A 22314-nucleotide genomic window follows, 5' to 3' on the forward strand; every position below is an offset into this window, starting at 1 on the left:
CAAACGAACTATCTTATAATGGAATTATATTTGACCATTTTGGAATCGTCCAGAGACTCATTTTCAGTATAACCTGTGCAGCTTATCTATTCATGGTCATTCTTTTGCAAGTGCAAACAATTAGGCACTAGCTTATTTCCTTGGCTGATAGAAACAACGCACTAATGTGATGATATGAAAGAATTTAAACTTATATAAAGTGGAATCATGTAATTTAAATCTTACGATTCACGACATGATTTGATATGAGTTTTAATCAAAATGATTCGATTTGTGTTGATCTTGAATTGAGTGAATCGTACAATTTAATTGCAATTCTCTACGATTCATTACAATACACCACGATTCACTGCAATTCTTTTCTCTATTTACATAATGTATAAAAAATGTCGTTTGTGCAAAATAAAAAAAAAAGAAGATCAATTAATTATATTGATATACGCAATTTTATATGTATGTACATACATATATATAATTTAGTTATATTGATATTATTTAAAACACTATGTGTGTATTTTGATATATATATAATTATAGGGTTAATTACACTAATAGTCCCTATAGTTTGGGACTTGTGTCACTTTGGTCCCTGACTTTTCAATTGTGACACATTTGACCATAAATTTTGAATCTTGTTCCAAATAAGGACAATTGAAAATATCATTAGATTTTTCAAGGGTAAAATTGTCAATTTGATAAAATATAAACTAATTTGACAAAAATAAATGTCAAAAAAATATTTTTAATTTTTTAAAAATTATTTTTATCCACCAATGATAAAATTATGTAAAATTAATAAAAATTACATGATTAATTTTTTAAAATTAATTTTACGTGATCATTATCTAAACACATAATAAAAATTAATTTGGTAAAAAAAATAAATAAATGTTAAAAGATTTATCAATTTTACATAATTTTATTTTTAGTAGGTAGAAATAATTTTTAAAAATTCAAAAATATTTGTTTGACATTTATTTTTGTCAAATTAGTATATATTTTATCAAATTGACAATTTTACCCTTGAAAAATCTAATGATATCTTCAATTGTCCTTATTTGGAATAAGATTCAAAATTCAAGGTCAAATGTGTCACAATTGAAAAGTCAGGGACCAAAATGATACAAGCTCCAAACTATAGGGACTATTTGTGTAATTCACCCATAATTATATATTATGTTAAATAAAGTGAATCTTATGATTCATGATTCAAAATTCACTATTTTAACAAAACAATTCACGATTTGACAATAATGGTTTACTCTATTATTCTATACGCAACTTCGTAAATATTTCGTGTGCATTCCTTAATCTGTTATTCTGGAGATCAATCACAATCATAATAGTGCCAACCTAGTTGAGATTTGGAAAGTTCACTTTTGATACTTTTTGCTCTTGCCTCATCTTTATTGATGTAATTCCATATTGTGTATGTTATCTTTATCAATAAAGTTTTTTTTTTTTTTTTTGGCTGATAAAAAAAAATCACTATCATAATACTGCTGATGTCCTCTTCCTGTTGCAACTTTATGAAAACAAAATTGCATTTTGCAGGAATATCTATTTTTATTAGCTGGCCTTAGTTGCTACAAATAATCTTTTTTTTTTTTTTTTTTTCAATAAAGGATTGATGATGCACTCATTCTTTGGCATCAGTATTAGTCAATAGCTCTTTTGAAATATATTGAGTTGCACAACATGAAGCACTTACATTACACTCCATTTTGCCATTATTTCATTTTCAACTTCAATTTTGTAATTGTTAATTACTGCTTTAACAAGGAAAACTTCTATTTTTAAAACTTTTGTCTAGAACAACTCTTTACTAGTCTTACGTAATCATCTGCTGTGCTTTGTTAGCCAAGGAAATATATTAGCTTTGCCATGTTCCACTTGAATTTAAAGTAAAATGCAAGTCTTGCAAAGAATAGTACATGAAAACAGTGTTGAGAACTTCCTTCAACACTCATAGATGTTTTCATGTCTGAGCACCTTTTTGTTGACATAATTCCATTGAAAAATAGTTCGTTTCTCTTAGCCGAGCAGCATTCTAGAATGTTTTGTTGACCACTGGTATCATTTACGATTTTCAGCCACTTAGCCTTCGTTTGGGATTTAGATTAACTTTTTAATTTTTTGACTTTTTAACTATTTTAGTTCCGGCTTAAAAAGTTTCATTTGTGATAGATTTTTTAACTTTTTTACTTTTATGAGAGAAAAAATAAATAAAAAGATAAACTCCTAATAGGTCATGATAGTTAGAGTTAATTCCTATAAAGTTCTATTGAAAATAAGTCTTGATAAAATTGTCGTTAAAAATAATTTTTTTGTGACAATTTTTTACATACGTCGTTAAAAATTAACAATTAGTAACTTTTTTGTCATGATTTTTATAAATTGTCGCTGAAACTTATAATTAGTGACTTTTTTTATGACAAATTTTTCTCATAGGACCTATTAGACAATAAGTCTACTTATTAGGACCTACACGTAGGTACTCCAAAATAAAATGATATAGGTTGGATGTTACATTTTGTTTTATTTGACTAAAATAGCTTATTTTGTCTTATATGACTATTTTAGCCTAAAATATTTTCCCAAACAAGCTCTATTAGCCTAGGTGGGCTTTTGGAACTGTGCCTCTAAGAGTGTCCGCATCACCCTCTCTACAATGGCTTTGAAACTATTGTAGACAGCAAAAGCTGTAAATATCAGCACCATTAGACTCTCTATAGCATTCATTCATTTGATTTTGCTATAGTGCGTCACCTGATTTGTTAAGGCACTGTTCATACGGTAATATATTTTTTATTATATTTTCTAGAGCAAAGTTGGGCCAAAAAGCCATGACTGATCGTCCACCCGGATGTCCTCCCGGATGTCCCGTGAGTGCCCTGTAACAAAGAAAGAAAATGCTCAAATTTGGCCTAACCGGTCGTCTGGTTGATTGACCGCCCCTCAGTGGGTTTGGCCGTCCTGTGTTGCTACTCTACTGTTGCTCTGGTGTTGATCTGTTGCTGTCTTGGGCCTTGTTTATGCTTGCTTGTTCATAGTATTTTAATGAAATAGAATTTAAGAATAGAGAGTTTCATGGAGTGTATACATAAAAAAGAGGCTAGCTAAAATGACAGATAGCAGATATTTTGCAGTGAGTAAAACTATTTGTTTTATTATGTAGAAGGAATGAATATACAAGTTACAGGAATGAGTGTATTTATAATCTACACAAACTAACTCTGATTCAAACTAACTAATGCATAACAAACTAATTAACTCTAGTTTATTCTGTAACTGCCTAACTATTCTGTTAACTATCTAACTGATCTGTAACTGTCTGTCAACTAAGTAGCTGGAGCTGGGGAAGCTGGACCAGGACTAGAAGCTTCTGGATTATGGCTAGACTCTTTAACAGGCCCCCTCAAGCTGAGAGGGATGACAGATCCCAGAAGCTTGTGCTGCAGATACAAAAACCGAGAAGAGGGAAGAGGTTTGGTGAATAAATCAGCAAGCTGATCCATGGAAGAAACATGATGAATAAGAAGTTTCTTAGCTGCAACTCTTTCTCGGACATAATGATAATCAACTTCGATATGTTTAGATCTGGCATGAAACACAGGATTGCTGGCTAAGGAAATTGCAGATAGATTATCACACCAAAGAATGGGAGCTGGAACTTTGATATGCAGATCTGACAGTAGCATGCCAAGCCAGCTTAATTCAGCAGCAGTTTGAGCAAGGGCTCTATACTCAGCCTCAGTAGAAGATCTAGACACAGTAGGCTGCTTCTTGGCGGACCAAGAAATCAAATTAGGACCTAAAAACACACAATAACCAGTGGTTGAGCGGCGGTCAAGGGAACAACCTGCCCAATCTGAGTCAGAAAAGGCATGTAAGGTAAGAGGACCAGAAGTAAACTGGAGACCTTGATGAAGAGTGCCTTTCAGATATCTGAGAATTCTTTTTACCAAAGCAAAATGACTGGTAAGAGGGGATTGAAGAAATTGACATGCATGATTAACAGCAAAAGCTAAGTCTGGACGTGTAATAGTAAGATATTGTAAGGCACCAACAAGACTACGATAGAGAGAAGGCTGAGAAAAGGGTAAATCATCAACTGAATCAGTACTAGTTTTGAGAGGCAAAGGGGAAGGAGAAGATTTACAGTTTGTCATACCAGCTTTAACCAAAATTTCAGTAGCATACTTTTGTTGAGATAAAAAATATCCTGAGGAAGAAGTAGTAACAGAGATTCCTAAAAAATAATTGATCAGCCCCAATTCCTTCATAGAAAAGGTAGAATGCATCTGAGTAATGAGAGTGGAAATATAGGAAGAATCACTGCCTGTAAGTAAAATGTCATCAACATAGATTAAAAGAATAGTGATAGCATGAGAAGTCTTTTTAACAAATAGAGAGGAATCACAATGACTAGCTTGAAAACCTTGAGTAAGAAGAAAAGAGGAAAAAGTAGAGAACCAGGCCCTAGGTGCTTGCTTGAGGCCATACAAGGCTTTATTGAGTTTGCACACTAGGGAAGGTTTGTTTGGATCAACAAAACCAAGAGGTTGATGCATATACACTTCTTCCTCTAAAATACCATGAAGAAAGGCATTTGAAATGTCCAGCTGTTTAATGGACCATGAAAAATGAAGAGCCAAACAGAGAAGAATTCTGATAGTAGGTTGCTTGGCAACGGGACTAAATGTTTCAAAGTAATCAATACCCTCAGTTTGAAGAAACCCTTTTGCAACCAATCGGGCTTTATGCCGAGCAATAGTCCCATCAGAATTTTTCTTAAGGCGAAAAACCCATTTACAACCAATTGCCTTTTTGTTGGGAGGAAGATGGACCAAAGTCCAAGTACCTTGTTTAATCAAGGCAGTGTATTCCTCCTTCATGGCAGTAGTCCATGCACTGGATTGAGAGGCCTCCTGATAGGATTGAGGCTCAGTATACTCAGAAGAGGTGAGAAAACACTGGTGCAAAGATTTAGACCGAGTGAGCATGGGATGAATGTTAGGAGGAGTATTGGAGTGGATAGGAGTAGAGGAAGAAATAGGAGGTAAAAGAACAGATAAGGAAGAGATGGGAATTGGAGGCTGAGAAGTAGGCTTAGAAGTAGGCTTAGAGATAGAAGAAGAAGGAAGCAAATCAGCAGACTGAGACAGAGTAGCAGCAGAGTGAGACAAACCAGTAGTAGACTGAGGCAAACCAGCAGTTGGAGCAGAAACAGCAGGCAGACTGCCAAGAAGAGCAGCAGTGGCTGGAACAGAATCAAAGTGACCAAAAACAATTGGAGCTGGTGAATGTGGTGAGATCTGAGACTGTGGTGAATTTGGTGATTGTGGGGATTGAGTTGAAGCAGGACTTGGTGTTTGTGACTGTGCTGAAGTGTGGGACTGAGCTGAAACAGAAAAATCTGCAGATGGAGCAGACCAGAAAAATGAGGTCAGCTGGGGCAAAGATGGAGTAGCAGGCTTAACTAATGGAGAAGAAGCAAAAGGAAAGACATCTTCATCAAAAACAACATGTCTGGAAATATGAATTTGTCCAGTAGTAGGATCAAGACATCTATAGCCCTTGGTAGATGGAATGTAACCAAGAAACACACAAGGCACAGACCTAGGTTGAAGTTTATTAGAAACATAAGGTTTAAGCCATGGATAACATCTGCAACCAAAAGTTCTGAGCAATGTATAATCAGGAGCATGGTGGTACAACATTTCAAAGGGAGTAAGAAAATTGATCTTAGCTGTAGGAAGTCTATTAATGAGATAAACAGATGTGGCAAGGGCATCAAACCAATAAGCAAGAGGCAAGGCAGAGTGATGCATAAGAGCAATAGTAGTCTCTATGAGATGTCGATGTTTCCTCTCTGCTACTCCATTTTGAGCAGGTGTGTGAGGACAACTTAACTGATGTTGAATACCATGATGCTTTAGGAAATCATGAAACTTGGTGCTAAGATATTCACCACCATTGTCACTTCTTAACACTTGTAATTGAGTTGAGAATTGTGTTTCAACAAATGCTTTAAATTCCAAAAATTTATGAAAAACTTCACTTTTATAATGGAGAGGAAACAACCATGTAAACTTGCTATAGTCATCAATGAACAACACATAATATTTGTAGGAAGAAGCAGAGGAAGTAAATGGTCCCCATACATCAGAGTGAATAAGAGCTAATGGTTTATTGACTGTAGAATTAGACAAGCTAAAAGGAAGTCTATGACTTTTGGAAACACAGCAATGAGAGCACATTTTATTATCAATACTGGATGAAACATTTACAGATGAAGAAGGGTTCAAATGATGTGTTATAATGTGCTGAAGTTTCCTTGAAGAAGGATGGCCTAATCTAAAGTGCCAATGAGAAGAGTTAACAATGGATTGGAAACAAGCTGGTGATGCAGAAGATGGAGCAGCACTAGGGAGATGATAAAGACCATGGGAATGAAGACCTTTACATAGCACCTTCTTGGTACTCTTGTCCTGTATAATGAACATATCTTTGTCAAAAGTGATAGTGCAATGATTATCAGAAATAAGCTGATGAACAGAAATTAAGTTGGAAGATATGGCAGGTACATGAAGCATGTTTGAGAGATGGAAAGGAAAAGAAGGAGTGGGGAGAAGACCTTGACCAGTGTGATGAATAGGTAATGCAGTTCCATCACCAACAGTAACCTGCTCATGTCCATGATATGGTTGATAGGAAGATAGGTTGTTCAAGTCATTTGTGATATGACTAGTAGCTGCAGAATCAAGAAACCAGTTGGTAGAAGCACTGTCAGCAGGAGAACTAGTAGCAAACTGATTTGTATTGGTAATATAGGCTTGATGAGTTTGAGGCCTTGAAGAGTGGAAAGAAGATGTGTCCAATCTGTACCAACACTCTAATGCTGAGTGATTCAATTTTCCACAGATCTGACAAATTAGTTGAGAAGAATGAGGATGAGAATGGGAAGTAGCAGAGTGTGCAGTAGAACCAGTAGAACTTGAATGATAGAACTGAGGTCTTGTGTGACCTTGGCCTGGATGACCTGAAGTAGAAGATCTGCCTTTTCCTCGAAGTAAAGCATTGCTAGAACTAGAATTTCCTCCTTTAAAAAATCTGCTACCAGTTCTTCCTCCTCCTCGACCTCTGTAAGAGCCACCTCTAAAACCACCTCTAGAAGAAGTGTTGGAAACATGATATGCAAAAGGTAGTTCTGAAGCAAGAGCTTGCTTAGATGCAGCTTCAACATGAATTGATTCAGAATTTAATAGGGAACAGAGCTCTCCAATGGAAATAGTTTCAACTCTAGTTCTGATGGCTGTTTTGAATGCATGATATTCATCAGGCAAGCCATTAAGAATTAGGAGAACCAGATCCTCATCATCAACAGGTGATGCAGCTAAAGCCAATTGATCAGCAATAGACTTGATCTGAGTCAGATAAGTATCCATTGTGTGGCCTTTTTTCACAATTTGACTAAGTTTATTCTTCAACTGGTGAATATGTGAGCGTGACAAAGAGGTGAACCGTTTGAGAAGAACACTCCATACTTCATGACTTGTGGAACAATGTAACACAGATGTGAAGATAGATGGTGAGAGAGTTGCAGTTAAGCAACTGAGAAGATGAGAGTCTATCAAAATCCAATTTGTATAATCTGGATTCTGAATCTCATGATTGTGTGCATCAACAATAGTAGATGATGGACATTCCTGTGTACCATCAACAAAACTGAGAAGCTGAGTAGCTTTCAGAATATTGTGAACTTGATTCTTCCAGATAATGAAATTTGTGGCATCAAGTTTGACAGTGACGAAGGCATTCAGATTTGTAATGAGTAGTGCAAGATTTGAAGGTATAGAAGATGAAGAAGAAGATACAGCAGAAGAGGACAGATGCAGAGACGGCAGGGAAGATGCCATTGATGAATTCTCAAGACCTAATGCTCGCAAGAGATAGAAGCTCTGATACCATGACAGATAGCAGATATTTTGCAGTGAGTAAAACTATTTGTTTTATTATGTAGAAGGAATGAATATACAAGTTACAGGAATGAGTGTATTTATAATCTACACAAACTAACTCTGATTCAAACTAACTAATGCATAACAAACTAATTAACTCTAGTTTATTCTGTAACTGCCTAACTATTCTGTTAACTATCTAACTGATCTGTAACTGTCTGTCAACTAAGTAGCTGGAGCTGGGGAAGCTGGACCAGGACTAGAAGCTTCTGGATTATGGCTAGACTCTTTAACATAAAATACAAAAAGGGATTTTGGATTATAATTTGGCTCCAAATTTGTTGAGGTTGATGTGAATGCCCTAAGTTAGTATCTGAATTCTATGCCAATACTATGAGAAAGACCCCCTTGCACTGGACAAATTTTGTTATTATAGTGGTGTTTTGGGAAGTTGGTAAATAGTTGAACTTTTTGTGTAAAAAAAATAGAGAGGTGATGTGACCTAAAAAAGTCAAAAAATCAAAAAATTGATTTTTTATTGTTGCCAAAATGCCCCATAATATCATGGGAAAAAGTTAGGGATCATGAATTTTTTTTCATGAAAATGATTATGAAAGAGTTATGATCCTTGGATTACCTTGATTAGTGTGTGGTGTTTTATTCTAAATATAATTCAAGGGTCATAAAACTTCATGATTATTTTCATAAAAGATTTTTCATGATATCTAGCATTGCTGAATATCATGAAGGTTCAATTATGCATTATCTTTATGATGTGAAAAATTATGGTTCAGTCTATGTTACTCTGTTATTGAACTTGAAATGTCCTGAAATCTGAAATTGATCTACCTTCATTTTTTTTTTGGTTGCAGAAGCACATTTGAATAAGGGTAAATTATACTTTACTCCCTTTATATTTGGTCACTTTTCTATTATGGCCCTTAAAATTTATTTTTTTTCTCACTTTGGCTCTAAATGTTTTAAATTTTTTTCACTTTACTTCTAAAGTTAACTTTTGTTCAAAATTAGAAAAAAAAATATCACGATTCTTACATTACATAAAAAAATATATTATTATATTGAAGTTTAAGTTTATGTCAGATGTGTGAGTTATGTATAATAAAATATTTTTATCTCACGTGACTATCAATGTATTATTTTTTGTCTAATTTTGAACAGAAATTGATTTTAAGAGTAACATGAAAAAAATTTGAAATATGAAGAGTCAAAATAAAAAAAATAAACAATGAAAAAATGACCAAATATAAAGAGGGCAAAGTGTAATTTACCCTTTGAATAATAAGAATAATAAATGTAGTGCAAACTTGTATATGTCAGTAGTAGGCACGTGCATTTGTTTAATAAAATTTCAGCAATAATGCATTAAAGGCCAAATACAATAAAAATCTCTGAAAAATAGCATATTAATTCTTTTGGAGACATTGCAGAGGGAGAAATGTGATTAAAGGAAGTGTACCTTGACGTCTGACACTTGATTATGTAGTTGATGATTTTCCTCTCTAGATTTATTGTATCGTTCAATTACGGATTTCATGCTGACAAGAGTAAACAAAAGAGGTCAGATTCTTGTACAGTAATATTTATCATCCTTAAATCTGAAAATTGGCAGCTAAGTGTTGTCATAGCATTTGCATTGCTTTGAAGACAGAAGGAAGCAAGTAGGAGAAGCTTTGAAGAAGCATAAAGAATTATCAAAAGTACAGGTTCACAAAGTAATCACTACATCTCAAGAACTATGTTAATTTCTTTTACCTTGAATTCTCTGGTATTTCATGCAAATATTTGCATTTTATGATGAATTCAATTATATATGAAGTGATCTATGTTTCTTGGCATGCGAAGAATTTTTCCGAATTTATACCGTCTTTTGGTTTCTTTACATACTTCATTATCTTGAATTTAGAAAATAACATTAAAGTCTCTCGCCAAAATTGTCGAAATCAATATTTAATTTTTTTTAATTTATTTTTAGAAGAGAATTTCGGAGCTTATGAATTCTGGCTTGTTGATATGACTCAGTTTTGTGATACGTCCACTTTCCTTTCTCCGGTGTCATTTTCATGTCTATAAAACTCTTTGCTAGGTTCCTCCTTGTCTGAACAACCGATATCTAAATTAAATTGAACTAGCCTCGTTTGAAAAATTGGCTATTTTAATAGACTATTTTAGTTTAATTATTTTAGTAGGTTAAAATTTGTGTTTGGAAAGATAGATTTTTTTTTGGTAGTTGGATGTGATATTTGTGTGAAAAAAATAAAATGATTATGGGTTTTATATGACATTTTGTCTTATTAGATATTTTAGTCTATTTTGTCTTTCTGTGAATTTGAGCCTAAAAAAAGGCCAAAAATCCACTTCCCAAATAGGGCCTAAGTCTTGTGTTCTAATCAAGTGAAGTTTGGCTATATAAATTCTTTTTCCCCATTCCACTTTGTCAAGGACTATAGTTAAATAAATTCACATTATTTTTTTACTACCACATCTCATATCAATTTAGATTTTTGCCTCCTCCTAACATTTCTAATTACAGTGATTGTATCACTTTTTCTACATATTGGAAGAGTCAGTGCATGGCCCAAATTTTAATGTTGAGCAAGTCTCTATACCTGATTTTATTAGAAGCTTCAGTGGATCTCGAGATGGAATTAGGTTTGGTATCAATCTTGAAGTGGATTTGGCACAAGCTCTTAGTAAGAATTTAAATAGGAAGGTTCTTTTGAACCTAAATCATTCAGGCTTAGTTAGGCAACCTACTTCTGTCCCCAAACTCTTGCGGAATGAGAAGAGAAAAAGAAAGAAGAAGGTTCAGCTAGAGGAGTTCACCAGCTTTGCTAGACTTCATGGGCAGAAAGCTGCAATAGTCAGCAAGCACACTCTTAGGTCTGTCATCTTCAGGATAGCAGCAGCTGCGATAGCAGGTTCAGATCTGTCTAAGGGTGTTACTAGTCCGAACAATCTTCTCCTCAATGAAGCTAAAGCCATTATACAATTAGGTAAATCTCTTGGCATCAATTTCGATGGGAAAGAAGATGATATGTTGAACAAGATTATTGAGCTAGAGTTAAAGGACAAAGAGAGATCCAAATAGGAAGGTTTGGTTTAAGAAGGATGGTGGACGGCAACAAGTTAGCATTGCTGGAGCATTCAGTGGGTTATAAGCTTTTGTTAGCTAGTTTTTGGGTGGTGGCATGTGTTAGTGGTCTTGTGAGCTAGTGTTGGTTTCTCACCAACACTATGCTTGGTTTCCTTTCTTTGCCTTTTTTTCTTTCTCATTCTTATTGATGTACTCTCATATGTAATGTATGATTTCTTTATCAATAAAGATTTTTCTTTGCTGAAAAAAGAAAAAAAAAAAAAAAAAAGTCTTTGATGTATATAGCCAAACTATCTTAAATTAATTTTTCTCAATTGGTGTTATTCTTATTATTTTACGATTATATTCACACCTAACCTTATTTATCCTAGTCTTACCATACATCAATCTAAGTATCTTCCTTTCAGCTACACTTATTTCATGAATATGTTGTTTTTAATAGCTATCACTGGCCTGTAACAGTTCTACAAAATTTTTCTTTTGATTTTGTTGGTAATCGTGAATCACATAATATGCTAGAAGTCCACTTGAGTTCTATAGATCATCATATCAACCTCTCAATTCTTATAAGTAATCGTACTTAAGTGACAAAAACATTCACTATTTGTTATCCCCTCATGTCCCATATTCACCTCTCTATTATTTCTACTATCTATCATGCACACACCTCGTTCTATCATGCATGGTTTAAAAAATATTTCTAAATCACATAAACAGGAAGATGAAAAGAATTTCAAAATAGAATCTGCATGCTTAATAGTTTTGCACATCCAGTGGATACTTCTAAAATTCGAGATGTTTAAAATTTGCAGATCCTTGTGGTGATCCTTTTGGTGCTTCAGCTTAAATGATGTCAATATAGATGAATACATGGATTGGTCCAAAAAAATAATTTGTACGAACAGGCTGTCGAATGTGTTTGGAATATGGCTATTGCAGATCCCCAGCGGACCAACCCATGAGGCTTTGTTTGGATCTGGACTCGAGGAAAAAGGAAAAAGGAAAAAGAAATAAAATTACTTAAAACTAAACCAAAATAATGGATTTTTTTTTTTTTGTGTTAAATTTAAATTTTTTATAAAAGAGTCTCATTTATTAAAGTCAATCTTTTGGTCTTTAGTAAGTCCTTGACTAGGTTAATGCAGATATATTGAATGTTCTCAAATCGAATATGTTTGCTTGTCTTATTATTTTTCCAAAAATGCTATACGTAAGTAAACTCTTTACTTAATTTTTTTTTTGTTTTGTTTTGGTATGACCGGATAAAAGGTATGTTTTGTATGTACTTACTAATATGAGTCCAATTACTTTTGCTCTCGGATCATTTGTAGCTCCCTCTCTCTCTCTCTCTCCAAAGTCGGTTAAGTTCTTACCTATTTCACTTTCGATTGTTCAAAGCTTTCTACAAGGCTACTATACTTCCTAGAAGCTTTCATCAGCCATCCCATTTAGTTATGAAAGCTTTGATTGCTTTCTTCCACAAGGCCCCTAGATATAAGTTAAAACAAATGCCAAAAAAAGCAAATAAAATTAATGTTCACTTCATTTTAATGATCATACTCGATTCTCATTTATTTGATATATCTCCTAACCTTACTAGAAATTTTCAGATGAAACAAAGTTATATAGACTGTTTTTCGTGGTAACACATGATAACGCATGGAGAATGTAAGACAAATTTATTTGATTATAAGTCTGGAAATTAATTTTTTAAAAGTAAATGGTGCAATGCAACCACATGTGCTAATAAGTATATATATTTTTTCAATGCTCTTAAGGATTTAGTTCTAAATGGGAGGTCATGAGCTCAACTCTCTCTAAGGAGAGTTTAATTAGAAGGTAAGTACTTGGTACTTTACAAGGGTAGAGAGGTTAATTTTTATAGGTGTTAATTTAACAACTAACAACTAATTTTCATCAATAAAAAAAAAGAAAAAGAAAAAAAAGAAAGGAATCAAATTAAAGTGCCTTTCCCGACATACTAGGTAAGATTACAAGAGAAATGTAATTTAATTTTTATTATTTGATGACTCTTTGGCTAAGTGGAGAAAAACCTTTTAAGCATAAAATATGGATGAATATAAGGTTACCCCATCTTGTGACCCTTTTTTTTTTTTTTGATCAGCACCCCATCTTGTGACCCTAAATGCAAAAATTTAGTAGCTTTTATTTATAGCATGGTCTAATAATGGTATGTTGCCTAAATTGGTTATCTTTCTTGACTACTTTGTTCTACTCATGCAGCCATAGCTATTTTACTGGCAAAACTAATATATATATATATATATATTTGTGAAAAATAATTTACAAATAGAAAAATTACATAGAAAATATAGTCAGATTGATGTGTCAATGATGGTTTTAAAATTATAAGGACAATGTTAAGTGTTCTAATTGGAAATAGATAGATTACAAGAAGCCATATCATTCTGTATAAAAATTATATTATTACTCTCTTTTGTTTGTTTCAAAAGCAAGATGTCCTTGTTCCAATCCAACACAACAGTGTCATCAACTTAAAACATACATTTTCAAAAAATAACTGCTCTCTCTCACATGCAATCTCATCCTACACGTGGAATGCAAATATCCAAGCATAAAAGAAAAAAAGAATACAAATAGGGACTTAAATATAAAAACTCTTCAAAACTTTTGGACTTTTGTATATAAAGCTAACAATTAGTCCAGTGACAACTAAATTTAGAAGATGAGAGTTACAAAACTTGGGTTATGAGGGACATGCATCTTGGTACCACCCAAATCACAGGATGGGTGAAAGATTAGGTGAGGGTTGGGGTTAGAGACTCTTTTGCTGTTTGACCCACGGGAAAAGAGGAGGAGAAAGAGTTATGCGAGTAAAAATATCTAGATGGGGTCATGCAACGTAGAAAATTTATTTCATTTCATAATAGCATCCATGGAAATCAAGATTGAACCATAAGTGATAAGTACCTTGGCATGGTGTCAAGGTGCGCCCATCCAAGGGTCAACACCTTGATGCCACACACATTTGTGCCCTTTGGAGAGCCAAAGCCATGCCTAAGAAGTTGTTGGTGCAAGTCCAAGACATGCCATGAAGCAAGCTAGCCACCAAGTAGCAACTTTAGGCCAATGTTTAGAGGGTCAAATGTAATCTTTTTGCCTTGTAAATTTTTATGTAAATACCTTAGTAGCAAAGGTGTTTTGAGTCCAAGAGTTGTAATTTTTCTATTTTTGTATTATTTTTAAATATCCATTATGACTCCTCAAGCATAATGGATGTTTCCTCGTGTCAGATAGAAAAGCGCTTAACAAGCTATTATAAGGAGGGGGTACCCAAGTGATGAACCAAACCACTTGTGCCTTAATGTACCCCAACCTTGTACATGGTAAGACAACTCTTGTAGCACTTTTGTGCATTGTTCAACTTTTGTAATGCCTTTCTTTTGAGTAATGAAAAGTTCATTTCGCCTTTTACATTGTGCATAGCCTTTCAGTTGTTGTTACTTTCATTTTAGCTTGTTGATTGCTATATTGTGGCTTGTCTCCAATCTTGTGGCTCATCGACTGGACTAATATTGTGTTTGCTTGTCTTTGCAAACCTTTCGAGCATTCTTGGCGGGCTAGTGAAGAGTGTTAACTAGCGCCACACACACTTGCTTATCTTCAACAAGGCTTCCGCATTGCCAGTGTGTGACAGTTGGTATCAGAGCCCAGTCTATTCGGATTTCTCTATTATTGGCTTTCTCTATTATTGGCTTTCTAAATGGAGGGTGCTGGCAGCCGTCAACCATCGCAAAAGGAGAGAATTGAGCTCTTGGAACAGCGTATGGACAGTATGGAGGCCACGGCAACTTCATTAGCCACCCTTGAGCAACGGGTTTATGATCTTGAGCGAACTCATGGCCCTACTCATGGACAAGATTTTGAGGATGTTGTCACTGAACTCAGGCTGGAGATTGAAGACCTTAGTGGCCGGGTTGGTGTTCTTACCCGTGCCTTTGGCAATGCACCTAGTGGTGGCATGGAATTCACTAGGGCGCGTGTGCCCGAGCCCCGTGCCTACGGTGGCGCCCGAGATGCCAAGGAGTTAGACAACTTTCTTTTTGATATGGAGCAATATTTCAAAGCTGTGAAAGCCGATGCTGAGGAGACAAGGATTTCTATGGCCACAATGTATTTGTCCGGGGATGCCAAGTTATGGTGGCGGACTAAACATGATGAGATGCAACGAGGCTTATGCACAATTGAGACTTGGGAGCAACTGAAGCATGAACTTAAACTCCAATTCTTCCCTGAAAATGTTGAGTATAATGCCCGGCGTGCTTTGCGGGATCTCAAGCACACCGGCACTATAAGAGATTATGTGAAAGAATTCTCTGGGCTTATGCTAGACATCAAAGATATGTCAGAGAAAGACAAGCTCTTCTTCTTCCTTGAGGGATTGAAGCCATGGGCCAGAGTTGAACTTCAAAGGCAAAGAGTGCAAGATTTAGCCCATGCACAAGCAGCAGCTGAATGCCTTACGGACTACGCCGAACCTAAGCAACGGGAGAGTAGTTCCCCGCGCAAGAATAGGGGAGGTGGAAAGTCCCAAGGCTATGGCAAACCCAAGAGTGGGGGAGCCAACACTTCTACATCCAAAACCCATTCGGGTGGAGGACAGTGGCAACAGAAGAGCTATGGTGATAAGGCAAAAGCCCCTCAACAATTCTCTACAAGCAAAGCAAAAGGCCCTATCTCTTGTTTCTTATGCAATGGGCCACACCGGTTATCTGAATGTCCACAAAAGCGTGCCTTGAATGCTCTAGCAACTGTGTCTGACCATGTCTCTCAACCAAGCGAGGATGATAGCGAGGAAGAGGATGTGCGGTCTAAACGAAGTGGCAAGGGTTCTAAGGCAGCTGGCTCTAGAGTGGGAGCCTTTCATATGATGAATGCTATGGAAAAGAAAGTTCCTACAGGCAGGCCTAAGAAGAATGCCAAGAGTGGCAAAGTGGGCAACCATTCAGATCCCAAACAACTTGTAGAGTCTAGAGATGAAGGCAAAGGGAAGAAACCCATGTATAGTGGGGAATCAGCAGGCAAGTTGAACAAGAGTAAGTCATCCAACAAAGGTTTGATGTTTGTGGATGTAAAGATCAATGGGAAGCCCCTTCGTGCGTTGATTGACACCGGGGCCACCCATAACTTTGTTGCGGGGACTGAAGTCGAAAGACTTGGGCTATCTTTAGAGAAGGATGGCAGCCGCATCAAGGCGGTTAACTCGGCAGCGCAGCCTATCTATGGGGTTGCAAAATCTGTTCATTTGAAAGTCAGCAGTTGGGAAGGAAGAGTAGACTTCACCGCAGTGCCCATGGATGACTTCCAAGCCATCCTTGGGTTGGATTTCTTGAGAACTACGAAGACGGCAGTCATGCCTTATTCTAACAGTATGTGTGTCATGGGGGATAAGCCATGTCTCATTCCTGCTATGGCCACCAACAACAGTGACCGGTTTGTCTCAGCTATGCAACTCAAGAGGGGTGTCAGGCATGGGGAGCAAACTTGGGTTGCAGCATTGAAGTTGAATGAAGCTCTTGATTCTACTCCTGTCCCAGCCGTAGTCAAGAAGATCTTAAGGCAATTTGCTGATGTTATGCCTGAACAGTTGCCTAAAGAGTTGCCTCCACGTCGAGGGGTGGATCATGCTATCGAGTTAGTGCCAGGGGCAAAACCACCAGCTCGTGCACCATATAGAATGGCTATTCCTGAGTTGAATGAGTTAAGGAAGCAGCTTACAGAGTTATTGGAAGCAGGCTTTATCAGGCCATCTAAGGCCCCATTCGGTGCACCTGTCTTATTTCAAAAGAAGCATGATGGTAGTCTTCGCTTATGTGTGGATTATCGGGCACTCAACAAGCTGACCATCAAGAACAAGTATCCCCTTCCTCTTATTGCAGATTCATTTGATCAATTGAGCAAAGCAAAGTATTTCACTAAGCTAGATCTTCGGTCGGGGTACTATCAAGTAAGGATTGCCGAGGGAGACGAGCCTAAAACTACTTGTGTTACACGTTATGGCTCTTATGAGTTTCTTGTCATGCCATTCGGCTTGACTAATGCCCCAGCAACATTCTGCACCATGATGAATGAAGTCTTCCAAGAGTATTTGGATCAATTTGTTGTGGTATATTTGGATGACATTGTAATCTATAGCTCCACTTTGGAAGAGCACGTGGAGCATCTTCAGAAGGCCCTCACCAAGCTGAGAGAACACAAGCTTTATGTCAAGCTGGAGAAGTGTTCTTTTGCCCAAGAGAGGATTAAGTTCCTAGGGCACATTGTTGAGCACGGATGCATCAGAATGGACCAAGAGAAGGTCAAGGCTATTCAAGAGTGGCAGCCACCTGCAAATGTCTCAGAGTTGCGGTCATTCCTTGGATTGGCTAACTATTATCGCAAGTTTGTGGAAGGGTACTCAAGACTAGCTTCCCCATTGACAGAGTTGCTAAAGAAGGGCAAGCCATATGTTTGGGCAGAGGAGTGCCAACAAGCCTTTCAAGCCTTAAAAGAAGCCATGTCAAGAGATCCTGTTCTTGCTCTACCGGACTTAGGTAAAGCTTTTGAGATACAAACGGATGCATCTGATTTCGCTTTGGGTGGTGTTCTTTTGCAGGATGGCCATCCAATTGCTTATGAGAGTAGGAAGCTCAATGATGCTGAGCGAAGATATGCAGCTCATGAGAAAGAGTTGCTTGCAGTAGTGCATTGTCTGAGGACTTGGAGGCACTACATCTTGGGCTCCCGATTTGTGGTGAAGACTGACAACACAGCAGTTAGCCACTTCTTAACACAGCCCAAGTTAAGCGCACGACAAGCCCGGTGGCAAGAGAAGTTGGCAGAGTTTGATTTTGCCTTAGAATACAAGGCCGGTGCCACCAACCATGTTGCTGATGCACTAAGTAGGAAGGCGGAGCTTGCCGTGTGCCATCATGTATGTTCCTTAACTTCCATTTCAACCAGCCTCAAGGAGAAGATCAAGTCTCATCTAGACAAGGATGCTATGGCAGAGAATCTTATAAACCTTGTCAAAATGGGCAAGACTCGTCAGTTTTGGGTGCAAGATGGACTTCTTATGACAACAGGCAACCGTATATTTGTACCCAGGGCTGGTGACTTGAGGAAGACACTTCTTCGGGAGTGCCATGATACACTTTGGGCAGGACATCCGGGGTGGGAACGAACTTTGGCCTTGGTGAAACAAGGATATTATTGGCCCCAAATGCGTGATGATGTTGAAGAATATGTCCGCACTTGTCTCACTTGCCAACAAGACAAGGTTGAGCATAAGAAGAAAGCAGGCTTGCTTGAACCTTTGCCCGTGCCTAAACGTCCGTGGGAAAGTGTATCACTTGACTTCATCACTGGATTGCCTAAAGTGGGGGATATCGGGACTATCTTGAATATTGTGGACCGATTCTCCAAATATGCTACCTTCATTGCTGCCCCAAAGTATGTTTCAGCGGAGGAGACTGCCCAACTCTTCTTCAAGCACATTGTCAAATATTGGGGTGTGCCTAAAAGTATTGTTAGTGACCGAGACACGCGTTTTGTTGGCAACTTCTGGACGGAGTTATTCAAGCTTCTTGGGTCACAACTTAATACTTCATCAAGCTACCATCCGGAGACGGATGGGCAAACTGAACGCTTCAACTGTATGCTCGAGGAGTATTTGCGCCACTTTGTCAATGCCAATCAACGAAATTGGGTGCAACTTCTTGATGTAGCACAGTTATGTTTCAACTCTCAGAAGAGTAGCTCTACGGGCAAGAGTGCTTTTGAGATAGTGAATGGACAGCAGCCACTGTTGCCCCACACAGTGGATGGACCTTATGAAGGAAAGTCTCCCAGGGCTTACCAATTTGCTAAGGAGTGGAAGAGAAACCATGACATTACTCGTGCCTATCTTGAAAAAGCAGCAAGCAGAATGAAGAAATGGGCTGATGAAAAGAGGAGGCCACTTGAGTTCAAAGCTGGGGATCAAGTTCTTGTCAAACTCAACCCTGAGCAACGCAAGTTCATGAGGGGAAGAGACAGAAGGCTAGTGCGCAAGTATGAGGGACCGGTCACCATTCTGAAGAGAATTGGCAAGTGTGCTTACAAGATAGATGCTCCATCTTGGTTGAAAGTGCATCCGGTTTTCCATGTGAGTTATTTGAAGCCTTACTATCCAGACAAGGAAGATCCAACCCGAAATGAGCAAAAACGCCAAACTATCACAGCCAAAGCAGGGAAAAGGTCTATTGAATCTATCTTGGCCGATCGGGTGAAAATGGTTTCCAAGAAGCAACAAAGGCAATACTTGGTGAAATGGAAAGGCCTTGGAGATGAAGAAATCAGCTGGGAACGGGAGGCAGACTTGTCGGCTTTTCAAGACGAGATTGAGGCGTATTGGGCCAAGTCGTCGAGGGCGTCGACCGTTCAAGTGGGGGAGACTGTCAAGGTGCGCCCATCCAAGGGTCAACACCTTGATGCCACACACATTTGTGCCCTTTGGAGAGCCAAAGCCATGCCTAAGAAGTTGTTGGTGCAAGTCCAAGACATGCCATGAAGCAAGCTAGCCACCAAGTAGCAACTTTAGGCCAATGTTTAGAGGGTCAAATGTAATCTTTTTGCCTTGTAAATTTTTATGTAAATACCTTAGTAGCAAAGGTGTTTTGAGTCCAAGAGTTGTAATTTTTCTATTTTTGTATTATTTTTAAATATCCATTATGACTCCTCAAGCATAATGGATGTTTCCTCGTGTCAGATAGAAAAGCGCTTAACAAGCTATTATAAGGAGGGGGTACCCAAGTGATGAACCAAACCACTTGTGCCTTAATGTACCCCAACCTTGTACATGGTAAGACAACTCTTGTAGCACTTTTGTGCATTGTTCAACTTTTGTAATGCCTTTCTTTTGAGTAATGAAAAGTTCATTTCGCCTTTTACATTGTGCATAGCCTTTCAGTTGTTGTTACTTTCATTTTAGCTTGTTGATTGCTATATTGTGGCTTGTCTCCAATCTTGTGGCTCATCGACTGGACTAATATTGTGTTTGCTTGTCTTTGCAAACCTTTCGAGCATTCTTGGCGGGCTAGTGAAGAGTGTTAACTAGCGCCACACACACTTGCTTATCTTCAACAAGGCTTCCGCATTGCCAGTGTGTGACACATGGTTAGGGGTGGAGAGACTGAATGAAAGAGATTGTGTGTCTATGTGCAAGACGGTTTGTATTAATTTAACAGAAAGAGAGTATGTAAGAGGTTTTTATGTTTTTATTGAACCTCACCAATCAAGCTACAAATAACTAAACATTGATTTGGGTAGTTTTGGGTAGTTCTTGGGTCATAATAATATCTATGGAAATTAGGATTGAACCATAAGTGATAGGTACTTTAGTGAGGTTAATAAAAAACAACGCCCAAGAACTACACATTAATGTGTGTTTGGGAGGGAAAAGATTCAGTACACATCTAACCTTTTTGGCATAAAGCGTAAAGTGGTGACCCAAGACTTGAACGCATAACCTCAACGTTATTAAGCCAAGTTTTAACCATTAAACCACTTTAGTGAGGTTAATGTGGTTTTTTTAATCTTAATTTAATAAAAAAAGAGCCTGTAAGAGATTTAAGTCTTTATTTTAAATAGAAGGATTTGAACCGCAACTATTAAGCTACAAATAACTAAACATTGCTTTGGGTGGGTGATTCTTGGGTCATTCCCACACCAATTGTTGGCCTGGATTTGGGCCAACATCCTTGCTGTGGCAGAGGCTCGAGATAAGGCCGAGTCATAGTTGGGCGCTTGGTGTTATACCTTGTAAGGAAATAAAGTTGCGCCTTCATCACTATTTATAGGTTTTGATGAAATGGTAAGAGTTGAGGTCCTACAATTGGTATCAGAGTAAGGTCTTAAGTTCGATTTCCCTGGAGGGCATGCTGTTTGTGGGCAGGTGCTGGGGGGAAGGGGGAGTGTTGGGTTGGGTTTGGACCAGCATCACCGTGGCGGAGACCTGGGATAAGGTCGAATCACAATCAACTTGTGGCGCTTGGTGCTGTACCTTTTAAGGAAATAAAGTTATGCCTTTATCATTATCTATGAGTTTTGGTGATATGGTAAGCGTCGAGGTCTTACACCAATGAAAGACACATATGTGAGAAACCAAAGAACTTGAGATCAATTAGGTTAAAGAACATACAATACAAGCTAAAACTGACTTTCAAATGGAGCTAATTAAATCTAATGACAAACAATTGGCCCTAGCTGATAAAAAAAAAAAAAACGGAAAAAGCGGTTAAAAGCTCTAGAGAATCCATGGCTAATTAGTCAATATACCTACAAGATGTCTTAAAGGTTGTTAAATGTCTTGATGTGAATGCCTCTACTTTGTGTGTTTTCTGTAGATTAGAGAAAGAGACTGGCCCTGTTTGGTAGAGCTGTGGGAAAGTGCTTATAGCTAATGCCTCAACAGCTTATAGCTAATGCCTCAACAGCTTATAGCTTATAACTTTCAGCTTAAGCTGATTTCCAGCTTATTCTTAAAGCATCTCCTGCTCCACTCAAAGAATAAGCTGATTTCTGACTTCCAAAAAGCTATAGCTATAAGCTATAAGCTAAACTAAACACATCAAAATAGCTTAAATTAAGCTGAAAGTTGAAATAAGCTGTAATTAAGCTCTGCCAAACAGGCACACTGTTGAACATGTGCTTATTTTTTGCCCTCTGGTTTGAAAGGTTTGGTCTGGTTTATTGCAGTGGTGGGGAGTGATATGGGTGTGCCGAGGTTAGTTGAGTCTTTGCTGCAGTGGTGGATAGAAATTGCTTCAAGAAAGCTAAAAAATGGATTTGGGATGCAATTCCTTTGGTTCCTCTTTGGTCCATTTGGAAGCATAAGAATGATTGTGTGTTTACTGGTATTCATCCAGATATGGGGAAGCTTCAAGAGGTAATCATAATCAGATTAGCCATTTGGCTGAAAGCTGCATCAAAGGATTACTAGTTTACTATAGATGATTTTTTGTTCAATATTTTGTAGATTAGATATTGTTTAGGTGGAAAGGTGTAATTTTTGTTTTGGAACCTCTCTAACTCTTAGTGGTGGCATTGGGGACGCACATAATAGTCTTACTTTGAGTGTCAACTTAGTTTGTATGCTTAACTTTGACAATGATGCAAATATTCTCTATGCTTAACTTTTGATAAAATTTCTTTGTTTGCTGTTCAAAAAAAAAA

The 22314-nt window shown here is 37.3% G+C and overlaps 1 protein-coding gene across 1 annotated transcript in view; it reads right to left on the reverse strand.

Annotated features, from left to right (window-relative positions):
• LOC114271573 (MADS-box transcription factor 23) overlaps nt 1-22314 on the reverse strand; it is a 29311-nt gene that overhangs the window by 5400 nt on the left and 1597 nt on the right. The window contains exon 3 of the mRNA XM_028213183.2: nt 9442-9520. Coding sequence (XP_028068984.2) covers nt 9442-9520 — 79 coding nt within the window. The remainder of the gene's footprint in view (nt 1-9441; nt 9521-22314) is intronic.

The sequence above is a fragment of the Camellia sinensis genome, chromosome 4, assembly GCF_055761805.1.
Source record: "Camellia sinensis isolate YWXY chromosome 4, ASM5576180v1, whole genome shotgun sequence".
Taxonomy (NCBI): domain Eukaryota; kingdom Viridiplantae; phylum Streptophyta; class Magnoliopsida; order Ericales; family Theaceae; genus Camellia; species Camellia sinensis.